The 26,158-nt window shown below is 39.7% G+C and overlaps 1 protein-coding gene and 1 long non-coding RNA gene across 3 annotated transcripts in view; one reads left to right on the forward strand and one right to left on the reverse strand.

The window, feature by feature from the left end:
• The window catches only part of SLIT3 (slit guidance ligand 3), a 396,000-nt gene that overhangs the window by 322,588 nt on the left and 47,254 nt on the right, over positions 1 to 26,158 (reverse strand). For both annotated transcript variants that reach the window (XM_081899114.1, XM_081899113.1), the window contains exon 4: positions 21,373 to 21,444. In XM_081899114.1, coding sequence (XP_081755240.1) covers positions 21,373 to 21,444 — 72 coding nt within the window. The remainder of the gene's footprint in view (positions 1 to 21,372; positions 21,445 to 26,158) is intronic.
• Positions 1 to 26,158, forward strand: part of LOC309363150 — a 413,995-nt gene that overhangs the window by 309,801 nt on the left and 78,036 nt on the right. The gene's annotated exons all lie outside the window — the stretch shown is intronic.

The following is a 26,158-nucleotide window of genomic DNA, read 5'->3' on the forward strand; positions in this document are numbered from 1 at the left end:
TTAAGAAACTACAGTTTTGCACTGTACTGCTGTAATTTGATGTCACATATTATACAAAAAATAATTCCCTTTTGAATGCTCTTCTTTCTCACACATTTACCCAGTCTTCTGCATATACAGAACAATAAGTTTATGAAAGAAAACATATATTCAATAATTGAGGCAATTTAAAAATGCTCATTCAAAACACCACCACTATGCAAGAAAAGAAACAAGAACCAGAAACGTAGACTAGAAAGTTACATGATGTAATTTTTACTCTCTACTTGGAAGTCAAATGCGAAATACATTCTGGCTCTGGTAATACATCACAAACCCTTTCCTGAGCGCTAGAAAAGTTCCCAAAATGTTATTATGCCACATCTGCCCTGCAAAGAAAGTCACTTCATTCAACCTCAGCTAACTTCCAGTTAAATGTTGATCTGTAAAGATAAATATCCTGAGAAGTTGTGCCAGACAATTCAGACCAGTGAGTTTTTCTACTCTACCCCCATCCCCACCACCGCACCCACTGCCCCAGGGCTCCAGTTTCTGGTGCCTTGATTTCTTTAGGCTGTCTGGGCCCACCAGTTTTCTAAGAATGTTCCCACAGACTTTTCTACTTTACCCTTAGAGATCCACTCCAAAGTCTAATCAGTTTTTGTGTTGGTTTCGCATGCACCCCAAAGTTGTACCATACCCAGGTGCTTGAGGCAGGAATGCCAATGGTGAGTTACTTAATGCTGAGATGCTATAATGTTAGGCAGTTGCTTCGTGTACTCTCTAACAGCACAAACCTACACATGCCCATGCAGAAGTATTTCTAGGTAAGTGGATGTAGGCTTACAGACTATTTGAAATGTTTTAACAGATTCATCAGAACTGCACAGGGTGAAGCACACTTAGGACCAATTCGCATGCCTCAAACAAGCAGAAAAAGCACAACTGTCTCACATTTCTCTCCCCACTTTTATCTGTCTATCAAAACTACAAGTCAACTCTAAGATAGACCACAGCGAAGAGGTACTAAAAGCCTATTCCAAAGCAAACCATCAAAGCCTGCAAACTAAAGTTCAATTTCTTCTTATGCCCATGCAGCTGTAATAAACACATGGCGTAAAACAGAAAATTGGAGACGGACACTGCTAGGGTGTTCCCGGCTAACAGTCTTTTGACAAATACATCATAGCAGCAGAAGCATCTGCAAATATTGTCGGTGTGTAGCAATGCATTCCCATTGCCTTTCCCTTCGCCTTGCACATTCAGATCACCTGCATTACAGAAAAGAAGAATCTGACTGAGCTTGAATTTAGGAATTTTTTCAAGGGGCATTCTATATGGTAGCTATAACCTTAAAAATGTGGTAACCTGCCAAGAACAAGCAAATCAGAACAACAGGCAACAATACAAACTTTAAGAATTGCTGACTTATATATTCTAATTACAAGGAGTACAGCGAGAGAATGCACATGCACAGTGGTGGTACATCAAATTATAAATGTAACATGCCTTGGCATCATAATTATATAAATCTACTCAAGACTGGATATCTATCATTTATCATGTCTTTGCCTATGGCCTGTCAGAAGACTGTTAGAGTGCTGATGCTAAAGAACTGCTGATTCCATTATTAATACCATTTCAAGATAACTCAGAAAGACACCCTCATCTAAACTCTGCAAACAGTACCACAGCAGAGTTCATGGCTGAATACATAACTGAAGCACAATTTCAACACTCTTTCTTTCAATTATATCAATGGTCTTCTATTACATAAATGGATTTATTGGGGGTAAATGAAGCATCTACAAACCATATTAATAAACAAATCTCAATTATATTTTTTTGGGAAATATTTGTTAGTATGATATGAACAAGCAAATCTGAGTTATAGCTTTCGGAAATATGTAATTATTTATAGCAGAAGGTTAAGCATATGAAGCACAAGATGTTCATCATCTTCAATGTGATTTTGACATAAGAACTCACCAGGGGCAGTGCGTAGGATGAATACCATATTAACCAAGCCAAGGAACAGGCATGCGATCTCCCACACATATACGAGCAAATCATAGAAGTGAATAGACTAATATTTCTTAAATTTTACAAGTTAGGGTAAAATCAAGTCCTGCACCATCTCCTTGCTTAGCTAATCCACAGTTCTGTTGGCTTTTCCCACTGGGTGGACTGCACAGATTAATGCATCTCAGCTCTATGTAGGATTTTGATGGCCCCTCTGTTAAGTCTGCCTAACTTTTTGGTTCTCCTGCTTATTTAAATACTTTAAGGGAAGGAATGCCACTCTTCTTATGGCCATACCAGCCCCTCAAGTATTCTATCTTTTCTTCTTTCTGAGGCCTAGAATTTATTTGGTGTCATAAAATTTATATACTGCTTGTTTCTTTTCTTTTTTTAAAAAGAACAACCCACACACCCTCAAAGCAGCTCGGGGGGACGGGGAGAGAAGCAAAAACTGCTAAAAGCAGGTATTTAAAACATTTGAATAATGCTATACCCATTGGTGCTGATATCTATGCACAAAAATCCAACCTTAATCTGGGTAGGATGGGAAGGTTCCTCTCTCCTATTCTTGATGTTTATGAGCCGGACAGTGCTTCAAAGATTTTACATTTGTACATTTGTACTTTGTACATTTCAATACACAGCAAGTCCCCACATTTAACCTGTGCACATTCAGCTTACGTTGCATGGCCAGTTTAAAAAAAAAAAAAGTATAGAAAGGGGGGTAGAGTTCCAGGAAGAATATTTGGCAATCCCACCTACCAATGAACCCAATGGGTTTTGACTATACACTATTTTGGCTTTAGGCGCTATCTCTGGAATGTAACCACCATGTATGTTGCAGGCTTATTGTACCACAAAAAACAGCTCTTGGATTAGTGTCTCAATAGAAAACATGTTGCTATGGAGAAGCAAACATGCACAAATGCAAAGATCAGAATTGACTGAAGCACGTCAAGAACACACACAAAAAGGGACGCATCTATTGTTTATGTTGTTGTTTTTACGCACCTCATAAGGCATTTATGAGGGTAGGAAACAGTCACAGAAGTATGTATTATTTGCAGGGCAAGTTGTCAAAACAGAAAGCGGTTGAATAATCAGAAAAGGCTACCTTCCAACCTGTCATTAGAGAAGGAAAACTATGCAAACTTATTACAGAATTTAAATGTCAAAATAATTTGTACAGCCCAATTGCCATTTAGATGAAGGATTAGATCAACACCAGATAATATCTACCCAAATTAGCCAACAAGCTGTTCAGACTTCAACATGCAGCAGCCTCGGTCTCAGTGCTTAAGGAACTATAATTCTTCATTGCTATATTTCTGGTATTTTCAACAGAGATTTTTCTTTGAAAGCTACTACATTTCACACTAGATAACAGTCTCAGTTTCCCTGAAGAGCAAGAGCAAGATTGTGTGCTGCTTTTCCATGAATTAACCATACGGCTGCTGTGACATTTAAAGCTGTGATTTGTACAAATATTCCCCACAGATTCTGCACCCCATTACAACATCTTCGTAAGGTGAACTCCCAGAAAAAATGGCTGTCTGGGAGTCCCAATTCTATGGGGAAAGCTCATGAAATCAATTCTGCCTACAGACCTTTAAATGTCACAGAAAGATGAGCCCAAGAAAGAAGAAAAGATCCCTGCTGAGTCAGTTGCCACATCTGCAGTGGTGGCACCACAGTCCAGCAGAAAGCAGGTCAGCCATTCCTTCCTTTGACAAGTCACCATAGTTATGTAAAGAGAAAGGCATCTGAGTCCTGCTGCTTGGGAGAAAGTATTCTGCGATGATTTGGGAAGCTTTAACACACATACACACTTCCCTGACCCTGAAGGTACACCAGGGTTCACCTGAAAATAACTTTTTTATTTGCCTGCCCTTGGCTTTCCTATTTAGCATCTCTTTTGATATGACTTCTAAATCTGTTTAATTGCAAAACACTCAAATACTGATGACGGGGGGAAAGTATCATTTAAAATGTTAAAGTAGTGATCTGCAGGGCAAACTCTTTCACTTCAAACAGTTTTTATTTCCTCAATTATTTCTTTACCATGAGGAAAAACTCCTGATAAGCTCATGGCTCCAGTCTTTTGACTGATTCTTCAAAGTAAGGCTCATACTTGGTTAGCTCATCTCCATAGTTTTGTTCAGAATGTGACTCTTAATTCTATAAAGCCTTAATCTCGTTTAAGCAAAGATTAGCCTTATTTGACCTTTCACCACGAAATAAACTTTTTAAATTAATCATGTGAAACTGATTAAAACAATATCATATAAATCAGAATCATTAACAACATCCTATCAGTAAAAATACCACTGTTAAAAAGATAACTTCTGGTAATAATCAATTGCAAGATAACCCTTGATTTGTCTTTTGATTTTCTACCTTTTACTATAGCTTTTTCAGATTTATGAAAAAGGAAATGGAAAAACCAATGGGCTTGGGGGATTTGGGAGGCGGGTACACGCATGCTCAGGAGGGTGCTGTGCCCAAGAAGTGGAAGCGCCGCAGCTTCGCCGCGAGGCAAAGATCAGATAGGAGTTGGGGTCCTGCCTCTGCGCAGGCTGGCAGTGGCTTGGGCACTTGGGCGCACACCATGGCCACTGCCAGCTCAAGCCAGGGAAAGGTGTACAGGGACAGTGCCCATGAGCCTCTTTCCCTGGCTCATGGCTATCCTCTTTTTTGCTCTTCAAGATATGGCAACGCTATATGTATGTATTATCTTTCTTATTCACAGAAACATACGTACACAACAAGGGAAACACTAAAATCAATATGAACAGTTAGAACCAAACAAGATACAGTGGTACCTCGGGTTACATACGCTTCAGGTTACAGACTCTGCTAACCCAAAAATAGTGCTTCAGGTTAAGAACTTTGCTTCAGGATGAGAACAGAAATTGTGCAGCAGCGGCGGTGCAGCAGCAACAGGAGGCCCCATTAGCTAAAGTGGTGCTTCAGGTTAAGAACAGTTTCAGGTTATGTACGGACCTCTGGAACAAATTAAGTACTTTAGGTTGAGGTACCACTGTATGATGCAGGAGATGCAAAATCACTTTTTGTTTTGCTTTCTTATACTCACTAGCAGCCTCACATGGCTTCTTTGAAAAGAAACAGCTCTGGGGGGGGGGACCTATTTAAACCTTTCCTCCTGTCTGATTTCCCTTATCTAAATCCACACACATCTGCTGAAGCTCAGTGGGAGGAAGTATACAGGTACATACAGTTAACTATGTTTTCCTGTACTCGCCATGCTTAGCGAACAACTTTGGGGTTGGAATTTAGAGTGAGCAAACTGTGTGACAAGAAAAGGAATACACACAGTTCACATATAAACCCAGCACAACTTCCCCAATCCAGCTGAACAGAGATGTGAATTAGTGTGTGAGAGAGACGGGGTTGGAATCAAACAAATGTGGACACTTTAAAACCAATTGAGCTTAATTCTACAAATTAGGGCCATTGATAAAACAGTATATCATACAGATATCATATCATGGTGTAAGAACATGAAGATAAGCTCTGAATACATGGACAGCCATGTTACACTTCATTCCAGTTGGCTTAGCATGCCATATTTACACTGCCACAAAGTAATCTTCGAACAACGTTCCTGGACATTTTTGGAATGCGTTGGTTGCCCCTCTTCTTCTTAAGCTTATGTAGGACACACCCAAATGCTAACAATGTAAAGAACAAATACTGTTTTGCTGTTTGAGTTTTTTATTCTAGCATTTGAAATATATTTTTTTATTAATTTGAGCATATATAAATGGATCTTTAAAAGCAACTCACATAATTAGAAGGCCATGTGTATGTCTTCAGTATTTAAATCCTTATGTTGTAAGATAATGCATGCAATATTTAGAATGAGCTCAACATTAGAGTGCAAAGATGAAGTTTAGAAGTGTACAGCAGACAGTAGTTCTCCTGTTGAGAAGGCAGATTGCAATGTGCAAAGTAGCCACTATTGTGGAAAAGGTAGCTAAAATGAAAGAAAGGTTTAGTATTTGAATAGAAACAGATTACACACACACACACACACACACACACACACACACACACACACAATATGACAACAGCTTGCTAGTTCTGGCACCCCACCCACACAGTCTGGTGTGCCAACTAAGGTCCACTTTACACAAGACTATTTTTCTCTGGAGAGAGAAGGAAAAAGCATACATACTACATATACAGAGTCACATGTGATGAATGCAGATGAGATTATGTACATGTGGTATAAATGCTTTTTCCTACTTGAAAGTCTGTTTTATACTTCAAAGACAATGACCACAAAGGAAAGTAAAACACTGTTATACATTCCTGCTACATCTGGAGAGAAGTAGACTGGGATACAATATTATACAAGTTCTATGTAGTAATTTTATATTGGTCAGGCAGCCATTTATCATGAAAATTCTTTATAGAGCCGGTTTGCATTTGTAGCCTAACGTGTCCTATATTTAAGTAGGGATCTATATAAACTATTTGTTCCTTTGTCTGCCTACTGCCAGCACACTTACAAAAAACCTTGTCAGGCAAACAACAGCCATCAGGACAACAGAAGCTAAACAAACATCATTTTACCAGCATTACAGTATGTTGACAACGTCTCAGTGTGAGCTCTTCACACAAGAGTGTCTTGATGGAGTGACAAAGCAGCATGATGCTATATTTTCACACTTTCCCAGAGCAGTTGGAATTCTAAATAAAAATTGGTGGTACAGGAAGAATACTCAAGGGTACAGTCTTTAAAGTGATGACACCAAGCTGGATATGAGAAAAGACCAGTGCAGTGATCTACAAGACCATGGAGAGAAGAAAAAGCACAAGGTTTTCAGAAGGAAAATGACCATAATTCAGGCTTTAGCAAAATGCAATCTGGCCATTATTTTCAATCATACATTGGAACTAAGATCAATGGAACGGAACCTAAAATACTAACTTTAAAATTGCCCTCACACTCAATTTGCTTTGTTTGCCCTCTGTGATGCTGTCATGCAGCCAAATTCAACTGGCTATGTAAAGAACTGGCATCATAATCATACGTACTTTCTATGATCCACAAATGGCTGGAATAGTTTATGATGAAGTGAGTCCCCCATTAGTATATCTAGTCAGTGGTATAGCCATGCTTAGAACTTAGAAAACTTCTAGATGCAAGTTAACAGCAGTGTCTAAAACTTAATTTACCTGATTTATCAGGTGAATCCTTATCTGGAAAGGAGGGGTTTGGTGGCCTTATTAGCTGCTCTTTGTTAATCTGCCCTTGTAGAACCTCTGAAAGCTTTGATGGATACAGAACCCTGTTTGATGTGTACTAAATATTGTGATTGTGTAACTTCAGTCTTTTGGTTCTGCAGTGCCACCAGTTTGCTTCTGGAATAATACAACGTACTGGTCTTTAACCTTTAGATCTCTAAACAGTGTGGAATCAAGCCTATACATCTTTTCTTACAGAGTGACCATCTCATGTCCTTAGGTTGCTTGAAGAGTCTCTGTTCTCAATCCTCTATTGGGCCTGGGAAAAGAGGGGGGATTGGCTATTGCCATACTGGGTTTTGCAGAATTCCTTTTCCAGTGATGCCTATATTCATTTTTTTGAAAATATTCAAGGAAAGGTTAAGCTCTTCTTTTTAAAGAAAGCCTTCCATTTGTTGTTCCTGTTATTCTAACTCAGGTTTTTTGTTGTTGTTAAAAGTTTATATTGTCTTGAACTGTTTTATTATTTTAAAATACAGTGGTACATTGGGTTAGAGACGCTTCAGGCTACGCGATTTCGGGTTGTGCACCACGCTGAACCCGGAAGTACCGGAACGGGTTACTTCCGGGTTTCAGCGCTCGCGCATGCGCAGAAATACTAAATCGCGCTTTGTGCATGCACAGAAGCACTGAATCAGGACCCGCTCGTGCACAGACACAGCGCTATGAGTTGCGAATGTGCTTTCCGCATGGAACACGTTCGCAACCCAAGGTTCCACTGTAATGAATTCATTTACGAAATGTGGTTTCATAATTGTAATAATAAATATTACAATAGATTAGTCTAATTGCCAGTTTCTCTTATCATGCCCACAATACGGATAATTTATGATAATGAAAAGATGGGTGTTAAGAACTATTCTGCATCCTCTGAAGGCACCTCGCAGCTCTTAGCCAAGATTTTGTCTTTCAAACTAATGCTCGTATTGTTCCCACTGCTCTAAGATTCTAAAGCAATGCCCATTAAAACAATATTTGAATAAAATAAGGCAAAGTTGTTGATTTTTCTTCTTCTGTCAAATGGAAATGTACTTATTTGCTCACAGCTCTCCAGTAATTTCTGTGAATGCTTTAAGAGTGCTGTAATGATGGCATGCCCCTAACATCAATAAGCTGTAATCAAACAGTCAACTCTTCCCCCCCCCCACCCCGTGAATGAAATATGGCAGCAATTTGACATCCCAGCAGTGCTTTGCTCTCCTGAACCCTGGCAGTGACCCAAGAGATTTGCACTCCACTGCTAATCAGAGAACTAGCCAAGGCCATTTCCCACGACATAGCTGAAATTCTCCTGCTGCTTACCTTGTCTGATTCAGTTACCAAGCCACGCCAAAGCTATTTGCTGTATTCTTGATTGTCAATCATGGCACTTTTCCACTAGACACTCCCCATGCTACACACTCCAACCTTGCTAAGAGATGCTGTGGGACAACTCAGCTATTTCTTCATGTCCACTGCGGCATAGTATCATTAAGTGACTTTGATCAGGAGAGAAACTATCCCACCAAAAGCAGACAAATAGGAAGGAGCGCAAGCATTTGAGAATTAAGCTGAAGCTCAAGTCCTAGTGCTGGAAGATATGTGTGTATACACAGGTATGATGTTCACATTGGTGTATTTACTGCTGGAAATTCCAACCTAACAATGGGACGCCCCTACAACAATAACAACATGTAGAAAAGCCCCTATTTATTTATTTGTTTGTTTGTTTGTTTGGTTATGTCAATCTCTACACCACCCTTCAATATACTCGCAGGGCAGTTTCAAACAATGAGTGAAATTATACAATTAAAAAATAAAATACAGCAGTAAAATGATGATGACTAAAAAGTTAAAGCTGTGCACAAAGCTGCAACAGTCAAACCATCACATTATTAACACTTAAAAGGCCTGAGAGAATTAAAGAAGGTCTTTGCAGGCACCAAAAGGATAGCAAAGTAGGCATCAGGTGAGCCTCCTGGGTGAGAGATTTTCAAAAATAGCATACCACAGCTGACAAGGTCCTCTCCCTCAGGTAATCACCCACCTTTAGGTTTCATTTGATAGTATATATGATAGTCTTCATGATGCATTTGTTATAGTGCAAAACCATAAGAGGCAGAGAACCTGTATCTAATCCTGAGTCCTGATACCAAGCACCAGGATATTGTGAGAGAAGGATTCAGATGGTGCGTGAACATCCAGCTGTAACCAACAGGGAAATCAGACTGACAACCAACCAGCCAGAGTGGGAAGGGCAATAATCTCTCATTCTATAATGGCTCCCGCATCTCAGTTACTCCTTGCTCTGAGCAAACCAAACTGGATCTCTCTTTGGGAGTTTTGGTTGTGGGCTTCTGTTATCCCCCAACCTCTTGCCTCAGCTTCACCTGAGCCATGTCTTGCCTGAAGTTAGGTCTAAGAATCAGGAGATCATAATATAATTCTTACAGTGGGTCCAATGGAGTTCACTCACACAATAGAGAAAGTATTAATAATAAAAGCAAACAATATGGTTTTTGGAAACAGCTCTGAGCATGTTCAGAACAGATGTATTGGCTCCTGGATCTACCAGAATAGATCTGCTAATGTGGCTGGGTTGCCATCAGGACAACAGGGGCGAAGGAAAAACTGCACAAGCAGGGATAAGACCCAGGAGCTCCATTAACACAGAGATTTAATATCGCAGTGTCCTGTTCCAACTCGTCCCCAAGACAGATGGGTGGGAACTCCCAGACATAGCATTACATTTGGACCAAGACTGAGTAGTACAGATAACTGACTGGTCAGACAATAGGAGACTGACAGAAAAGTATCTAGGACTCTCTCTACTTTGAAATGAATTGTAGCGGGATGTGTTGGGAGGAAAATAGTGTGGCTTTCAGATTTTGAGGGAAACTTTTTTAAAAAATTCCTTCACAATTCACTTGGTAGACCTAAGTCCTGGTTTTCTGGATGGATCAGCCTCCACTGACTTTCACTGGGGAGAAGGGGAAATGAGGAGAGGAAACAATACAACAAACTAAAATACTATAAATCAACAATAGCATGTTATTATTTGTAATCATGTTTCAAAAGTAGCCTGTCAATTAACAATGTTTACTAACAACTTGGGTGCCCATCAGCCACATGGGACCCTAATTCTGCACATACTGTGCATACCTATAAATCTACCACTGTTTATGATGCAAATGTTATTTATTTATTTATTTATTAAGATCTCTTTTGGGCTTTCCAACCAGAACCCCCAAAGCAGTGCACAACATGCATAAAAATACAGGCATTCCACTTAAAAACTCACCCTTGAAGCAAAGATAAAATGTAATTGCTTATAAAAGCTTCCCCATGTTTATTATAAAACTCTCAATTGCTTATATAAATGAGGTATCCATGATTTTACAGTTCAATTTGAGCCCTGGCAGACAACCAATTCACAATAGTTTAAAAAAACAGAAAAACACCATCCTTTTATTTCTCTGGATTAGTCAAATTAGGATTAGCAGATCAGTGTCTCTGGAAGAAATGCTGTCTGTTCCATTTAAGTAGCACTCAGATCACATGCCAGAAATGGCACTTAACTTTCTGACATAATTTATTTTCTTTATGCAGTTTTATCTAACAATTCATTCACACATTGTTAAGAAGGTTCCCAAATGAATCTCTTAAAACACATCTATGGGACAAAAAGAGAAAGCAAGGACACTGAGACTTGATCCTACCAAATCAAAAAGTCAAGAGGTAGGGTACATTAGCTAAAGCATTTAAATAGTTTTACTTTTCAATGGTAATTTTATTGGCAATCTCTTGTTTATCAGTACTGTAGTGGGGATCATTCCATAGTTTTTTGTTTTATTTTTTTTTTGCAGTGCAAATATATATTTAATATGAAAACTTGCCTATTTAGTTCACCAACTACAAAGTCCTTTAATCAATCAACTACCAGAAAGTCTTTTGAATTGTGTTTCACACAATTTCCCCCCATCAGTTACCTAAGAGCCAATCACAAAACCACAGCATGTACTAATTCCATCATCAGAAGTTTCTATGGAAGGACAAGAGAAGGAGGGAATGAACTATTAGAAATAGCCTTTTATGTGCTGTCACAGAAAGGTGAATTTACTCAGGAAATAAACAATCACTGATGTTTCATCAGGGTATATTTGTACCTTCTTTGGGGATAGATAGATAGATAGATGATAGATATAGATAGATGATGATGATGATAGATAGATAGATGATAGATAGATAGATAGATAGATGATAGATAGACAGACAGACAGATAGCATATCTATCTATCATCTATACATACATACATACATACATACCCACACACAGTTATTAACCCAACATCTTCCACAGCCACCCTATTGGAATATTTTCCCCTAAACAAAATTATGGGAACAGTCATTTCTAGAATTACAGACACATTCCAAACTCAGTTTATGTAGCAACAAGTATATTTATTGACCTATAAACCAGTGTGGAACTGACATAACATCTTCAGCTACACAAACTTCTTCCTCAGCATTTGTTCCCAGACACAGGACTCAAGGCAGCTTACAGATAAAACAGGAACAGGAAACAATTATATACTACATGTTAATATCCATGTTCTACCTCCTCAATCATTTTCAAGAGGGCTACAGTGAGCAAGCAAACACTATGCAGGTACAGTACTCTCAAATTCTGTCAAAACAAATCTCCCTGAAGTCAAGAACAACTTGAGTTGATGCTTCCTAGATTTAGCTATGAGGAATGATCTACTCAGTTTTCTCCAAGGGTTGTGAAAAGGATGGGGGTGGATGAGGATTTAGGAAGTGTTTTAAAGCCACAAATAAGGAGCTTAATATAAATAAGAAAAGAGGCAGCTGCTAAACTGACCTGCTATGCTGTTAATCACAAGTTGCACACATGGACACATCCATCAAACTTATAATAGTTGGTAGACCATTTACTTCTTGATCCCCAAAATAGTCATACATAAGAAGGACATGTGAAAATCAACTATTAGCTCACAACTGCATTAATACAGGATTCCTAAGGGACGCGGGTGGCGCTGTGGGTAAAACCTCAGCGCCTAGGACTTGCCGATCGCATGGTCGGCGGTTCGAATCCCCGCGGCGGGGTGCACTCCTGTTGCTCGGTCCCAGCGCCTGCCAACCTAGCAGTTCGAAAGCACCCCTGGGTGCAAGTAGATAAATAGGGACCGTTTACTAGCGGGAAGGTAAACGGCGTTTCTGTGTGCTGCTCTGGCTCGCCAGAGCAGCTTCGTCATGCTGGCCACGTGACCTGGAAGTGTCTGCGGACAGCGCTGGCTCCCGGCCTCTAGAGCAGTGTTTCCCAACCTTTTTTGGGCAAAGGCACACTTGTTTCATGAAAAAAATCTCGAGGCACACCACCATTAGAAAATGTTTAAAAAATTAACTCTGTGCCTATATTGACTATATATAAAGTAACTCTCTTTAATAGGAATCAAATAAACACAAAGATAGTATTTTATAATTACTTTATTATGAAATAGTAAGTAAACAGAAATATGAAAAATTATTAAATACTTTATTCAGTGCGCAACCTGGGCCTGTTTGGTACAAATGTACACGGAACACCCTTTTCGAATTAAAACACACAGTCTCACGAGAGCAAGGAGCAGCGATTTTATATTTTACGAAAAGAAGTCGCTAGTCCTCATGGTGACAGGGTGGAAAATATTTAAAAGCAGAACCACCTTGAGGAAGGTGGAGCCATATCACATCCCGGCAGGAGGCCTAAATTGGTGGAACGCTCAGGCCCCGCCTATTCAAAGAGGACTATTAATTTGGAGAGCTGCTATCTTCCAAACTGTGAGACGATGTGGCAAAAGGGGAGCCCTGAATGGAACTTTGCGTTTTTGTCTCAACGCCGGTCTCGCGCTGCCGCTTCCCGCGCTCTCAAGGACCCGGGAGGAGGAAGGCGTGAAGGGAATCCCGAAGGCGCGAAAACCTCGCGCATGCGCAGGCCTTCCGCCTGCGACAGCCCAGTAGGCCGGCCGAAGTGAGCAGCGATGGGATGTGGGAGGGAGCTCGCTTGCCGCCCCGCGTGTGCTCGCCACCGCCGCCCTGCCTCTCGCCGCCCGACTCGCCCGCCTCCCTCCCACGGCACACCAGGCAACGTCTCGCGGCACACTAGTGTGCCGCGGAACACTGGTTGGGAAACACTGCTCTAGAGTGAGATGAGCGCACAACCCTAGAGTCTGTCAAGACTGGCCCGTACGGGCAGGGGTACCTTTACCTTTAAGGCCTGCTTATGTGAGAACTTGCAATTCCCAATTTTCTTAATCCTTGCTATAGCTGAACTGTTTAAAATGGCATAGCTAGCTTCCCTATGTTATTCTTTAGATTTCAGTAGAAGACTTATGATTTTGCAGTTTCCTAATCATCTGGAATCTGAACAGCTGATTTGCAATATAAAATGGCTATACAATAAATTAAGGTTTTGTGCAGACATGTTATCTATGGTTTATTTTCTTTAACCATTGTGTCAGATGGCAGTGGTGGTTGCTCATGAGTAACCAGGCAGGACTCTGACCTGTCTTTTACAGGTTTTATTTGGTGCAAAACTATTTACAGTGCAGAACCACAAGTTCATGTCTGCCTCAATCGCTAGCAGAATCCAGGAGTGGTCCCTTCCAGGTTCTCCCCCAACATAAGAACTTAGTCACCCCTAGCCATTTCCTTCCTTCTTTGAGTTTTAACCCTCTGCGCAAGGTGGGCGAAGGAAGAGGCATGTTTCCCTCCTGGCCAGCCTGGCAAGGAGCAGTGCTGAGGCTCCTAGCAGCATCCTCTAGCCCTTTCCCCTCCTTTCCCCTGGAGGTGTGGCTTTCCCCACCCTCAGACTGACAAGGTGCGGCGCTGGGGCTCCCAGCAGCATCCTCTGGTCCCTTCCCCTCTTCCCCACAGGAGGTGTGGCTTTCTCCACCGCAGGAAGAGGAACTGCTTCACAAGATTTTCAGAGGTTCCCTGTATCCCAACGACCCCTCTGCCTCCCTTCCCTGTTCCGATGGCAGTCCCCTGACACATAGCTAAGTATTACATCACCTAAATGAAGGTTAGGGGATTAGTTTGCAAATCAGGATGTGGAATTAGGTGTGCAGTAAGTATGTAAAACATGGTTTCATTGTACATCTGTCACCTTAAGACAACAGACCATGGCTAGTACTAACCACTGTGAAACATTCAACTTCTTTTGGCTGAAGTTAGTAACAATATATATGCTCCACTTGTTGACAGAAACAAAAGCATTTTAGAGTGAACACATTTTAGGAAATGATTAGCAAACATCTTTTATCCACATATTTTTTTACATGCTATTATAAGATGGAAATTCACCATCAACTGCAAATAGGCCTTTTTCCTATCTTCAGAAATTATTTTCTGGATGCTTTCTGAACTAAACTGCTTTCAGGTCCTTGGTTTGAAGAAATCCATTATCAGGCAACAGTCTGAGATTGTGCTTTCAGCTGGTTCTAGTCACAGTGATGGATGTCTCTCTTGTGGCCTATGTTGAATCTGGCTATGAAGTTCATTCACATCTTACACGCAAAGCTCTGCAAATAGTGCAGACATACTAAATTGGATATACTAGAAGCTTTCTTAGCCAGCTTCAGATTCCTTGCTATATACTATAAAGCAATCTAGCATGGCTATCTTCTACATTTTTAGTACTAAATTTGTATTTTGCAGCTATTTTCATCCAAATGTATATCATAACAAACAGGCAGAAATTTGTCTGAGTTTTTCATGTATCAATGATATTAAATTTCTTCCCCTGCATTCACTTCAAATAAAATATTCTACTGTATGAGCCTCCTGGAAACAACATGATACCAGACAATATATATATATATATTACTGGTGTAGAATAGTTCCCTTGCACAAGTGATTACGTCCTTTCCTCACACAAATTACTGGTATTACAAACTACAGTGTAAAATTCACATGAAGCAACAGAAACGTAGATGGCACACGGGTTTCCCCATTTTCTGGAAAGTCCCTTGTGAAGTACACTCCACACCCCCATTCCATTCACAGCATGCTTAGAATGGTGTTTTGTTTTTTATCTGGGGCTATATACTGTTTTGAGTACATGTTCCACTGACCAATATTTGTAGAAACTTTCAAAATACAGTCGTACCTTGGTTCTCGAATGCCTTGGTACTCATACGTTTCGGTTCCCAAACGCTGAAAACCCAGAAGTGAGTGTTCCAGTTTTTGAATGTTTTTCAGAAGCCAAATGTCCAACGCTGCCTCCGCTTGAGTGCAGGAAGCTCCTGCAGCCAACCAGAAGACGTTCCTTAGTTTTCAAATGTTTCGGGAGTCAAACGGACTTCCAGAACGGATTACGTTCAAGAACCAAGGTACGACTGTATAAAACTGATCAATATTTGTTCAGGTTATAGGTATTGGTGGTGTGTAGGACTTTCCAAAATGATGCCTGGTAATATTTAAATGCCAATCTATTAAAGAAAGATAAAATCCACACACACCCCAGAAAACTAGTGTTCAGGTTACCAAATAGCAAATTATTTATTACATTTGTGTCTTCTTCCCTCCCTCAAACAAATTCAAGGCAACTATATAGGAATATCAAATTTTATCTAAGCACAAATAAGTGATATTTCTTAGAGTAATAAGTAGTTAGCCTAGAGTGCATAAATGCTCTGGGCAGCTTACCATTGGTAAGGCCATTAAAAAAACAACACCATTCTGGCAAGAGCTTCTGCCCTTCTCGAAGAGCCCGGAAATAGACAAGAACTGTCCCAGACTTCACAGTGAGCCTCTGAGAGATTCAGGAAGCAATGAAACTATTTTCTGAGCCTCTCTGAAGTCAGCACTAGGTCAAAAAAACCAACCACCCCACACACACAAAAAAGCACATGCCAGCCTCCAGGGAAAGGAGCATGCTCAGAACTAGAGAGCAGTACAGGAACTTACTTGAAGGCGCTCAAACACCTTCAAAGATCAGCATGGCCTCAAAATTAAGTTCCTGCTACTTTTAAGGACAGTCCCAAAACTGAACTAAATGTCAGAGGAATGTAAAAAAATGGAAAATGGAAATCCTTCTCCTCACCTGCACCTGGGATTTGGTATTATCATGCATTGTTGTATATTTCAGAATATTACATGTTTCTTATATTTTATTTTATTTTTTAAAAAAGAATTACCTTGCCCCTAGAAGCAAGGGCTAGGTCAATAGCAAACACATATTTTGACTAGCTACCAAGGACAGAAGAGCACATTACAAATGCACAAGTGCACACTTAATTTTTGGTTTAAATGCACATGGGAAAATGAATGGTATTCATACAAATAGATGTTTGAAAACACCTGTTACAGGATTGGCTGGTGTGCATGGACATGTGTATGTTCACTGGAAAACCTGTGTTTGATGCTACACAAGTCTATGAATTCATCTGTGTGGAGATTTAAGCCCAAGTATCCTTGTACCAGTGCTACAGTCTATGAACAGCTTACACTTGCTTTCAGTTACTGCACAATCTGGTATCTACATTAAGTCTATGATTTTCAGAAGAAAATTCTAACCACTAATTGGGCAGAAGAAGAAGACAAAAAGAGAAAAAATATTTTTTGTTCTGTTCTGTTAAGAGAATTAAGAGTTCTCTTTCTGAACGTTGTGAAGACATTTCCTATACAACAAAATCTTTGTTAGTTATCAGTGGTGTTTTGTTGGTTTTTAAAAAAAAAAAATACACAAAACAAAATCAACCAGTCTATTTGAAACTCATGATTATCCCTTTACATTCACTGTTGCTTCTCTTTCCATTTTGCCACATTAGAAAAAAAGGGAAACATCTGCACATGTATTAGTTTTGAGTAGCTAACTTCACACAGGGGAGACTGGAAATCCAGGATGGAACCTCGATTATTCACTTTCTGACATCCCCTCATTTGTTTCCTACTCATTTCAGATCATTTGTTAACGTTCCTTTCATACTTCAAGAAAATAAACAGAGCCCTCTGCCTCACTTGGAGTAGACTGAACCGAAAGGTGCCATAAGGATTTGCAACCAGAGTCACTTTTCCAGACATGATTTTGTTCAAATTATGCCATTTAGAGTCAGCACGCAATGCAAGCAATAAAAATAGCTCCAGCTTGATAAATGGTACAAGAGCCTCTCAGCAGTCTGTAGTTCTCACCTCTGACCTAGTGAACATCCTTTCAAACCTGAAGTGCCCCCAGGAGAACTGGTGTTCCTTGTAATTATTTACCATCTTCTGAGCAGACCTGCTGGGATCTGTACACAGTAAAGCCGCAATTCCTGAATGAGCCAAAACCATAGCAACCTCTGCTTAATATGGTCATGTTCATTTTGCCCTGGCAGTGCTTAATCATTTGAGCTCATTTACAAGGTGAGCCACTTGCGCCTGCTCTCACATGAGAGGGGACCTTTAATTTAAGGGCACATTCTCACAAGGCACTTGCCTCACAAGGTTAGCTTTCTCTCTCTAAATAACTGCACAGTGCGAAAAAGGCTCTCGTCTGCATCAGATCCCAAGTAATGTCAAGGCACACTTCAAGGTGCTGTTTTTATATATTTAGCCCTAAGCAGTTAGGGCACAGATATTAGGAACAGCCCTGTCCCACCACGTTCACAACAAGTACACAACTAGGCTTCAGAATAAATTTCTTTTTTGCTTTATTGTAACGTTAAAAGTAGATACAAAGGGGAGAGATATAACAGGGTATGTAAAAGTGCCTCTGTGCGTCATTTGAGCCAAGGAGCTTTCCAGAGACAAGTTATGGGAGAGACAAGCTTCTTGTTCCCAAGGTGCTAGAAGTTAGATCTTTCCTACAGTTTTCTGGGGCCTTTAGAAATAATAGTCTTGACAGGCTTTTGTGCATTTCCTTCTAATAACCAGGACAATGTTTAATAGACATCATTTCAAGGGGGCACTTGATTGGAAATGCATGTTTGAAATTAGAAATGCTCTTAAAAAAAATAAGAAGAGCAAAACTAAATCAATTGTTTCAGCTCACCGCTAATTTAAAGGAAGGACCTCCTGTTTTTCTGCATAGTCTATTTATTCCTCTTCTAGCTCTTGTTGGGTTTGAAGGTCTTGGGCTTGTTTGGAGCTAGCTTTCTAAAAGGAAGGTTTATGGGGTAATTTTTATTCAGTTTTAACATAATTTTCCAATTTTATCTTGCTAGTTTTATTGGAGTTTTTTATTTGTTTTAAAGTAATTGCTACCTACTTTAAGAAATTTCATGCCATCCTTTACTATTTAGGTTCCATCAAATTCCCATAACCTGGCCAAAACCAAGATGAAGAAGGATGTTGACACAGTAGTTCTGGTATTACGCTGCTAAACTTAAGGAAACCAAGTAAAGGCCTCAGAGGATCCTGCCTCCTTTCACAAAAGTCCTCTGAGCTTCTTGTTGCTGCCAGAGGCAGATTTAGGGGAGCACAACCAGTTCACCCGCATTGGGCACAAAGCTGAGAGGGCACTGCAGGAGGCGTCACAAAAATGATGACCAATGGAAGGTGAGAGGAGTTGTGTGTACTGAACTTTGGCATTGTACAGGTTGCCACTGGAATTTTAAAGCCCAAAGTCTGCCACTGCTGCTATGCTCGTGCTGGTACAAACAACAATACATCATATACAGATGTTCTGTTAGCCTGATATAGTAATTAAAACTTGATGCAGTCATTCAGAAGGAACTGTTAAGTTCAAACTGATGCTTGTTGATGGCTCACCATCACCACCAAAAAAACCAGAAAAACAATTTGAACATTTCCCAAGGAGGAAGTATGTGCAAGGAGAAAAGCTTACTAGTCTTCCCACAAGTTGTATGGTTGGCAGGGCTCAACTGTTCAAGGTACAAGTTTTGGTTTTTCAAATATCAATGAAACTTGATATCCATTGTTAGATGGAAATCATAAATGTTAACTTTGTTTTGATCACATAACTAAACAATGAACACTGTCTAGCCCACTAACTTCTTTATTACTTATATGTGGATTCAGCGATCTGAATGTCTATTTCAAGAATCATTTTCTAGAAGTGGTATAGATTGAAACAGAAGTGATTCAGTTACAAGTACCTCAATTCAGACATTTCTATCTCCCTCTGCTCTCCCTCTTCTTCCTGACCTTTTAAAAATGCTTTGCCTTTTATATTGGGGGCAGGAAAGTATAAGTAAAGTATCATAAAACTTTAATAAAATGACCTTGGAAGAAAAAGCAAACATGCAATGTATGAACTCCAGACTCCTCCTCCTGGCAAGAAAGGATAGAATAAGGCATGCATCAAACTCCTTTAACAAGATGCTTGTTCCATTTTAAGGTTGATTCTCCTGTATATTCCTACCAGTAATATCAAACAGATGTTACAAAGGACCATAGAAATAATTATAGATGTTGCAGACATATTCTGTACTGAAAGATACTATAATTTGATTGCTTCCTTATAACTTTGGCTTTTACAGAGCTGTCCAAGTGGTTTATTTGTTTCATTTATACCTTCAGAGGATGCATACCTTCCTCATAGTTATGTAAGTTGCTGGAGAAAATACCAAGGCACAACATATTTGCATTCAGCTACATTTGAAAATTTGAAGTTCTTAATTAAATAGCTACTGGAAGTATGAGTAATGAAAAGCCCATGTTTGAAGGAGTTGACACTAAAATCCAGGGAAACTTTGTCTCAGTAGACAAGAGAGTTGTTACCTTTTAGTGCTTCATTCTTGTACAGTAAAAATATTTGCAAAGCTTAACTTCACATTTTTTTGTGAAAATGAACTTATCTTCTTGTAGGAAATACCTGGCATTTTTCAAACAACCTTTATCATCTTTGCTATTGTTAACTTTGGCTAGAAACAAAAGATCAACTTATTGACTGGCATAGAGGACAGGAAAAAGGTGAATGCTGAATGCTGGCTGATTGCTAGGTCTATTAATATTCTGAGAGCCATGCATATGCTGTGACTGCCAGATTATCAACAGCATTTTTAATTTAAGCTTTTATAGTGAATGGGATTCTTTTGCAAACCTAGAAAAAACCTTTTTGTATGTGAGCTATCAGAGTAAAGTCTTTCAGAATGTCGGGGGCAGGAAATGTTCCAACACATCTATCCTAACCACCCCACACCTAGTGCTAATGACTGGGGAGGATGGTGCCCAATCACCTCTCCACTAGTCCCTGTCAGAAGAGTATATCACTGCTGACCAGGGTGCTGTGGGGAGTGGGACTGTTCTGCCACAGGAGAGACTTCTGCTCCACTCAAGCGGACAGTAAGCTACCACCAGTCGTAGACTGTGAAAATACCCTGAAAAAGAGTGTTTCTGGGCAGGCTGAGAGGTAGGATCCTGGTTGCTTTGGGAAACTCTGTGGATTTCCTGGGGGATGTTGTGCCCTTCCCCCCGTCTGGAGCTGGCTTAGCTTCACTAGAAGAAAACAATGTGTGCATCCCGTCCTGTCCCGTTCCATTCCGTTCCGTCCCTTCCCCATCCCATTCCCTCTGGCCGCAGCAGCCAGCAGGGCTTTCCATGTGGTAAAGAATCCGCCACACCTTCCCATCCCCTCACTAGGGCTGCTTTTCCCATTTCTCTTATAAATCACTGTACTGTAAATTTAAGTTAGGCGAGGCTAAAATTCAATGGCTTGACCATTCTTGCTTAAATTCAAGTTAACCCATATCTTGCAAATATTTCAAGACACGTGACAAATGACAATCATCACAGAGACATAAGAGATATTTCCATCAAGAAACGTAAGTGATTACAGCACAGCTGTAATCACAGCGTGAATATACCAAAACCACTCTCTTTGTGGTTACCAACTTCTCAGACTCCTCCTGTATAAAATATGTTGAAAAGGAGTTGTAACATCAGCAACCTTCAATTTCTAAATAAATCTACAGCACCAGTAAAAGGAGAAGGAAATGTTTCTCAAATTTGTTACTCGAATATGTTTTTCAGCAAAGAGTTTGTACAATAAACCAAGACACAGCTCAAAATCCACTTCAAGAAGGCATCATACCAAAACCTCACAGCCAAAATTGCTGACTAAAGAACCAAACAAAGCACTTATACTATGCCAAAAATAAAAACTATACTTACAGTCTGGTCAGTTTCAGCGTGTTCTGAAAAAGCAGCTCTGGAAGAACTTGAAGTTTATTTCTGTTCAGCCGCCTAAATAAAGAAAGACCAAAGTTAACAAAGATTATTTGGAGACTCTTCCAGGACAGCAAATGTTATGAACAATAAAGGTTTGCAAATGGTAGTCTACACACAGAATCTTTCAGGGTTTGTTTTTTTTAAGAGTCTGATCTTTGGGGGGACGGGGACAGTTGCAGTAAACCTTGAACTCAAGCTTTCTTTTCAAATTTTAACTTTTGTGTCTAAGAAGCCTTTCTCTGCCTGTTGCCACACTCCTATCCCAAGAATATATGACAGAGGGCAAAGAGAGGGATCCTGTTGAACTGAAAACTCCAGGTTTTTTGAGTATTCAACAGGAAAATTTGAAAACCCACATGGCTTTTGAAGCAAACCCAGGATCACACACTACTAATTACAACTGGTTTCTAAGTATGGAAACCCTGCTTTTTTGAAACTTTAAAGATGCCCTCATTTATACCGTGCTAAGATATATTGGAGATCTTGAAGGATCCAATTCCAGCATTGTTCGTATCTATCACTGTATTCACATCTGCAGTATAGTTTTCACCATCTACAATTACATTGTGCTTGTTCCATTACTCCAAACACTTCTTTCCTTTTTGTTCCATTTCCAAGGAGTTACATCAGAGCATGCTACGATGCTCAAGTCCGGATTTATTCAGTTGCAGGCAGAATAGCACATAGTGTATAAAAAGACAGTTCTCTTTCCACTAAGCATCTAGGTTCTGAAATAGGCATACCATTTATATTCTTGCTCCTTTGTTATATTACCAAACTATTTCTTTTGCAGCCTTTAATTTCCTATGTTATGGTTCATTTAAAAACCCTATGCAGAAGAAGTGAGCCATATAGTACAAACTCCAAGAGCTTCTTTAGACACACCAGTTACACTTTATGACTGATTTGAGATTTGTGAAAATCACTCATACTAAGCCCTTAGATAACTGCTGAAACCCACAGATGCAGCAGGACTAAAGCCACAGTTATTCTCTCTTTACACATAGGACCTTAAGAAAGTCGAGGCTCTAGGAACCAGCATCACCTCATCACTGTTCTCTCCCTGATAACAAGATTCCACAGATATAATTTCTATACACTATCCTGGGCACTTCATCTAAGTACATCACAACCTTAATAGGATCTAACAGAAGAAAACAAAATACATTAATATACAGTATCAGTTAACAAGCTGGGAGTGTGATTGAGGAAGGGCAGCCCATGTTTGTGTTAGTATCCTTAACAGTAACAAAAAAAATGTTATAATATTTTGTGTTCCTTAGCTTCTAATCCACCAGCTTTTCAAAAGAGATGTGGAATTTAGCAGCTGGGCCAGCAATGCTTTCTTTTAGACATAAAGCTGAGATTTATTATTGGGAACATTTGGGTGTAACTTTGTCATTGTTTAGTTTTGCTCAAGTTATATGAGCTAATCAAATTTATTTGTGTCAGCTGCATTTTTTTCTATATATGTTACAGTTAATGTGTGAATTTAGCTAATAACAATTAGTGTGTAAAATGAACCATCCAACGCCAACCATTTTGTACATCAGCTAGTTATTTTGTATATTATTTTGTATAAATTGCTAGCTATTGCTTAGAAAAGTACTAGATTACAGTCATACCTCGGGTTGAAGTTGCTTCAGGTTGAGTGCTTTCGGGTTGCACTCCGTGGCAACTCCGAAGTAACGGAACGTGTTACTTCCGGGTTTCGCCGTTCACGCAGACGGTCAAATTGACGTCACACGCATGTGCGGAAGTGGTCAATCGCAACCCGTGGACGTGGGTTGCATTTGCTTCAGGATGTGAACAGGGCTCCGGAACAGATCCTGTTCATATCCAGAGGTACCACTGTACTATTAATGTGAGCAAAATAAAAATATACTGGAAGACTACATCTGTTTATATTTGGATTCTTTATGCAAAATATGTTTATAGACAACATTTTCAATAAAGTTTTCTGAACAAGGAAAATTTTTATTTCACTAAGTTCTAAAGGAAAAGCAATGAATGCAATCTGTTTAGTGCTACTCTGAATTTAACACATGGTTTATTGAACATAGGCACTGAAGGAAAACATAAAAAACAGTTGAAATAAATTAAAAAATTGTCCAGTAGCACCTTAGTTGGTCTCTAAGGTGCTACTGGACAATTTATTTATTTTTTTAATTTCAACTGCATCAGACCAACACGGCTACCTTCCTGAATAAAAAAAGGTTGTGAACCCAGCTCCCATTCTATAGGAGACCATAGGAGAGGAAGTGTTTGAATATGGAAACAAGGCTCAGATGAAGTAGAAAGGAGCCGATCACATTGGCTGGCCACTACAAGACAGAGTCCTACATGGTTAAGGGACCATGGGTGAATTCCTGATCCACCTGACCCTTTCTTCCTCTTCCCAAAGTAGACTACAGGTCGTAATAAGATACTGCCTTCCTTTTCCTTGGGACATCTTTCTCTCTATATACACAAGAAAGGATTATATTGTCTTATACATGGCCTGAGTGAAATGTGAAAACAATACTTAAAATATATACTTAAATTTTCTTCCTCCCTAGAATCTGTTTCTGACATTTAATCTGCTTCTGAAGAAACCTTTAACTCTGAAAGTCCAGGTCAATTGATAACTTGTGTCATATCCAATAAGCATTATCAAAACATTGTGTCACTAGTATCTTCATATGGCTTACATATATTTAAATATGATATATTCTTGATAACTTTCATGAACCAAAATAAAAGCACTTGCCACGACTCAGAAACAGAGAGGGTCTGACCAGCCAGGTTAGGAGGACCAGTGGTGTAAGCTGTGAGGGTTCTGGATGCAGGCCTCAACACTGAACTGAGCCTGACAGCCAGAGGCCCATATCCATAGTTTCTCATGTACTCAACCAAAATCTACCAAAAGCAGAGGTAGGTATCAATCATTATACTAATAATCAAGATACCCATGAAGCCTTGTTTGGTCTTTGGTGGTGGGCTAAGACGGCCATAGGCAAACTTGGCCCTCCAGATGTTTTGAGATTACAATTCCCACCATCCCTGACCACTGGTCCTGTTAGCTAGGGATTATAGGAGTTGTACTCCCAAAACATTTGGAGGGCCAAATTTGCCTATGCCTGGGCTAGCACTTCCTTCTTACTGTCCCAACACTAACTGAGGTTAGGAGATCTATGATGTGCCAGAGAATATTCCAGTAATGGCACCCCAGTTGTGGAATACCCTCCCTCCTCATGATGATTCCTCCTCTATCTATTTCCTGGCACCACCAGAAGGCACGTTCTCTTCCCCCAGGCTTTTAAATAGGGTTTCTGAATATATTGGGTGTACATGACAAATTGATCTGTCAGTAACAGGTGTTGATTGTATTTTACTGTTATGTTGTGGTGGTCTGCCCCAAGATCACTCTACTACATAAATTAAACTAAACTGGAGAGCTAGAACATTTTAGCAACATTTTCTGTTTCCCTTATGCAATCCCAAACCAGACATGGCATTAAGGTCAAGCTAGACGTGACATTAATTATGTGAATGCAATTAACATACATTTTTTTTGTTCTGTAAATAGTAGCTGCTGGGAAGCCTGTGCTATCTCAGGACCATGGAGAGTGGGGACCGATAATAAGTTGCTTCTCCAAAGCTATTTACATTTCAAGTGAAGCTCACATAATTAGAGTTACTTCCCAGCAGCTTCTATTTAAACAACAAAAAAGCATGCACATTAATTGTATTAATGCATTTAACTTCACTTCTTCTTTGACCTCAGTGGAGTTCTATCAGAGTACAGAAGCACAGGAACTCTACTCTGATATTCCTTACCGATTTGCTTTGGAATTATCTTTAGCATTCCCCTACTATTTTCATCATGGTCCTTGTGACTACCCAAATCTGTCCCCATACTAGATTTTTTAAAATGCAGTTTTATTTTATATGCTTGCAAATCTGACGGCTTGTTAACACACAGTGGCAAGTTTTGATCTGTTCAGCACTAGCTACTGCATAGCTGGTTTGAACCAAATAGTTCTATGGTAGAGCAAGAGTCTGAGACTTATCTTCCTTTCAACTACAGGAAGAATCAAGTTTTAAATGGCAAGTATATCAGACATTATATAAACAGAAAAACCACAATATGAATAACACAAATATATTCAAATAACTGACATATTACTGCTAACCCCTTATGTTGGAAATCCATTAACAAAAACATACCTAATGTTTTGTTCAGAACTTGATTGCTTTGATCATTTGGCCAATTAAACTCTATTTGTAAAGGTATTTTAGCAGTTATAATTGTCAACTCTTATTTGCTTCTAAAAGAGAATCCACTTAGAAAGCGAATTATGCAATTTCTTAGTTCTGTATAAGTCATCTGTTAGGATCGTCCTACTCGTGTGTAGGACCCTGGCAGAGACACATGCCCGACTGGCATGTTCTCTTCCTCCTGGTCGGTCATTCGGGAGCTTCAAAAGCTTTCTCCAGCCCAAACATCACAGCGACTGATACCAAAAGGCATCAGCACGCTTATGGAACCTGCAGAGTATTAGTGGTTCACGTAACAAACTCAGTAGCTCAGCATTTTGGCTAATCTACTTTATTTGCATATAATACACTAAGAGCATTCTGAATTAGCTCCTTCCTCTTTCTCATCAGACAGCAAAGGGGGGGACAGGACAATAGTCCCACATCACAGAACACAGTAAAAAAAATTCTGTCTCTATCCCTTCCCACT

Source organism: Podarcis melisellensis (assembly GCF_964234715.1).
Source record: "Podarcis melisellensis genome assembly, chromosome: 2".
In the NCBI taxonomy this organism is placed as follows: Eukaryota; Metazoa; Chordata; class Lepidosauria; order Squamata; family Lacertidae; genus Podarcis; species Podarcis melisellensis.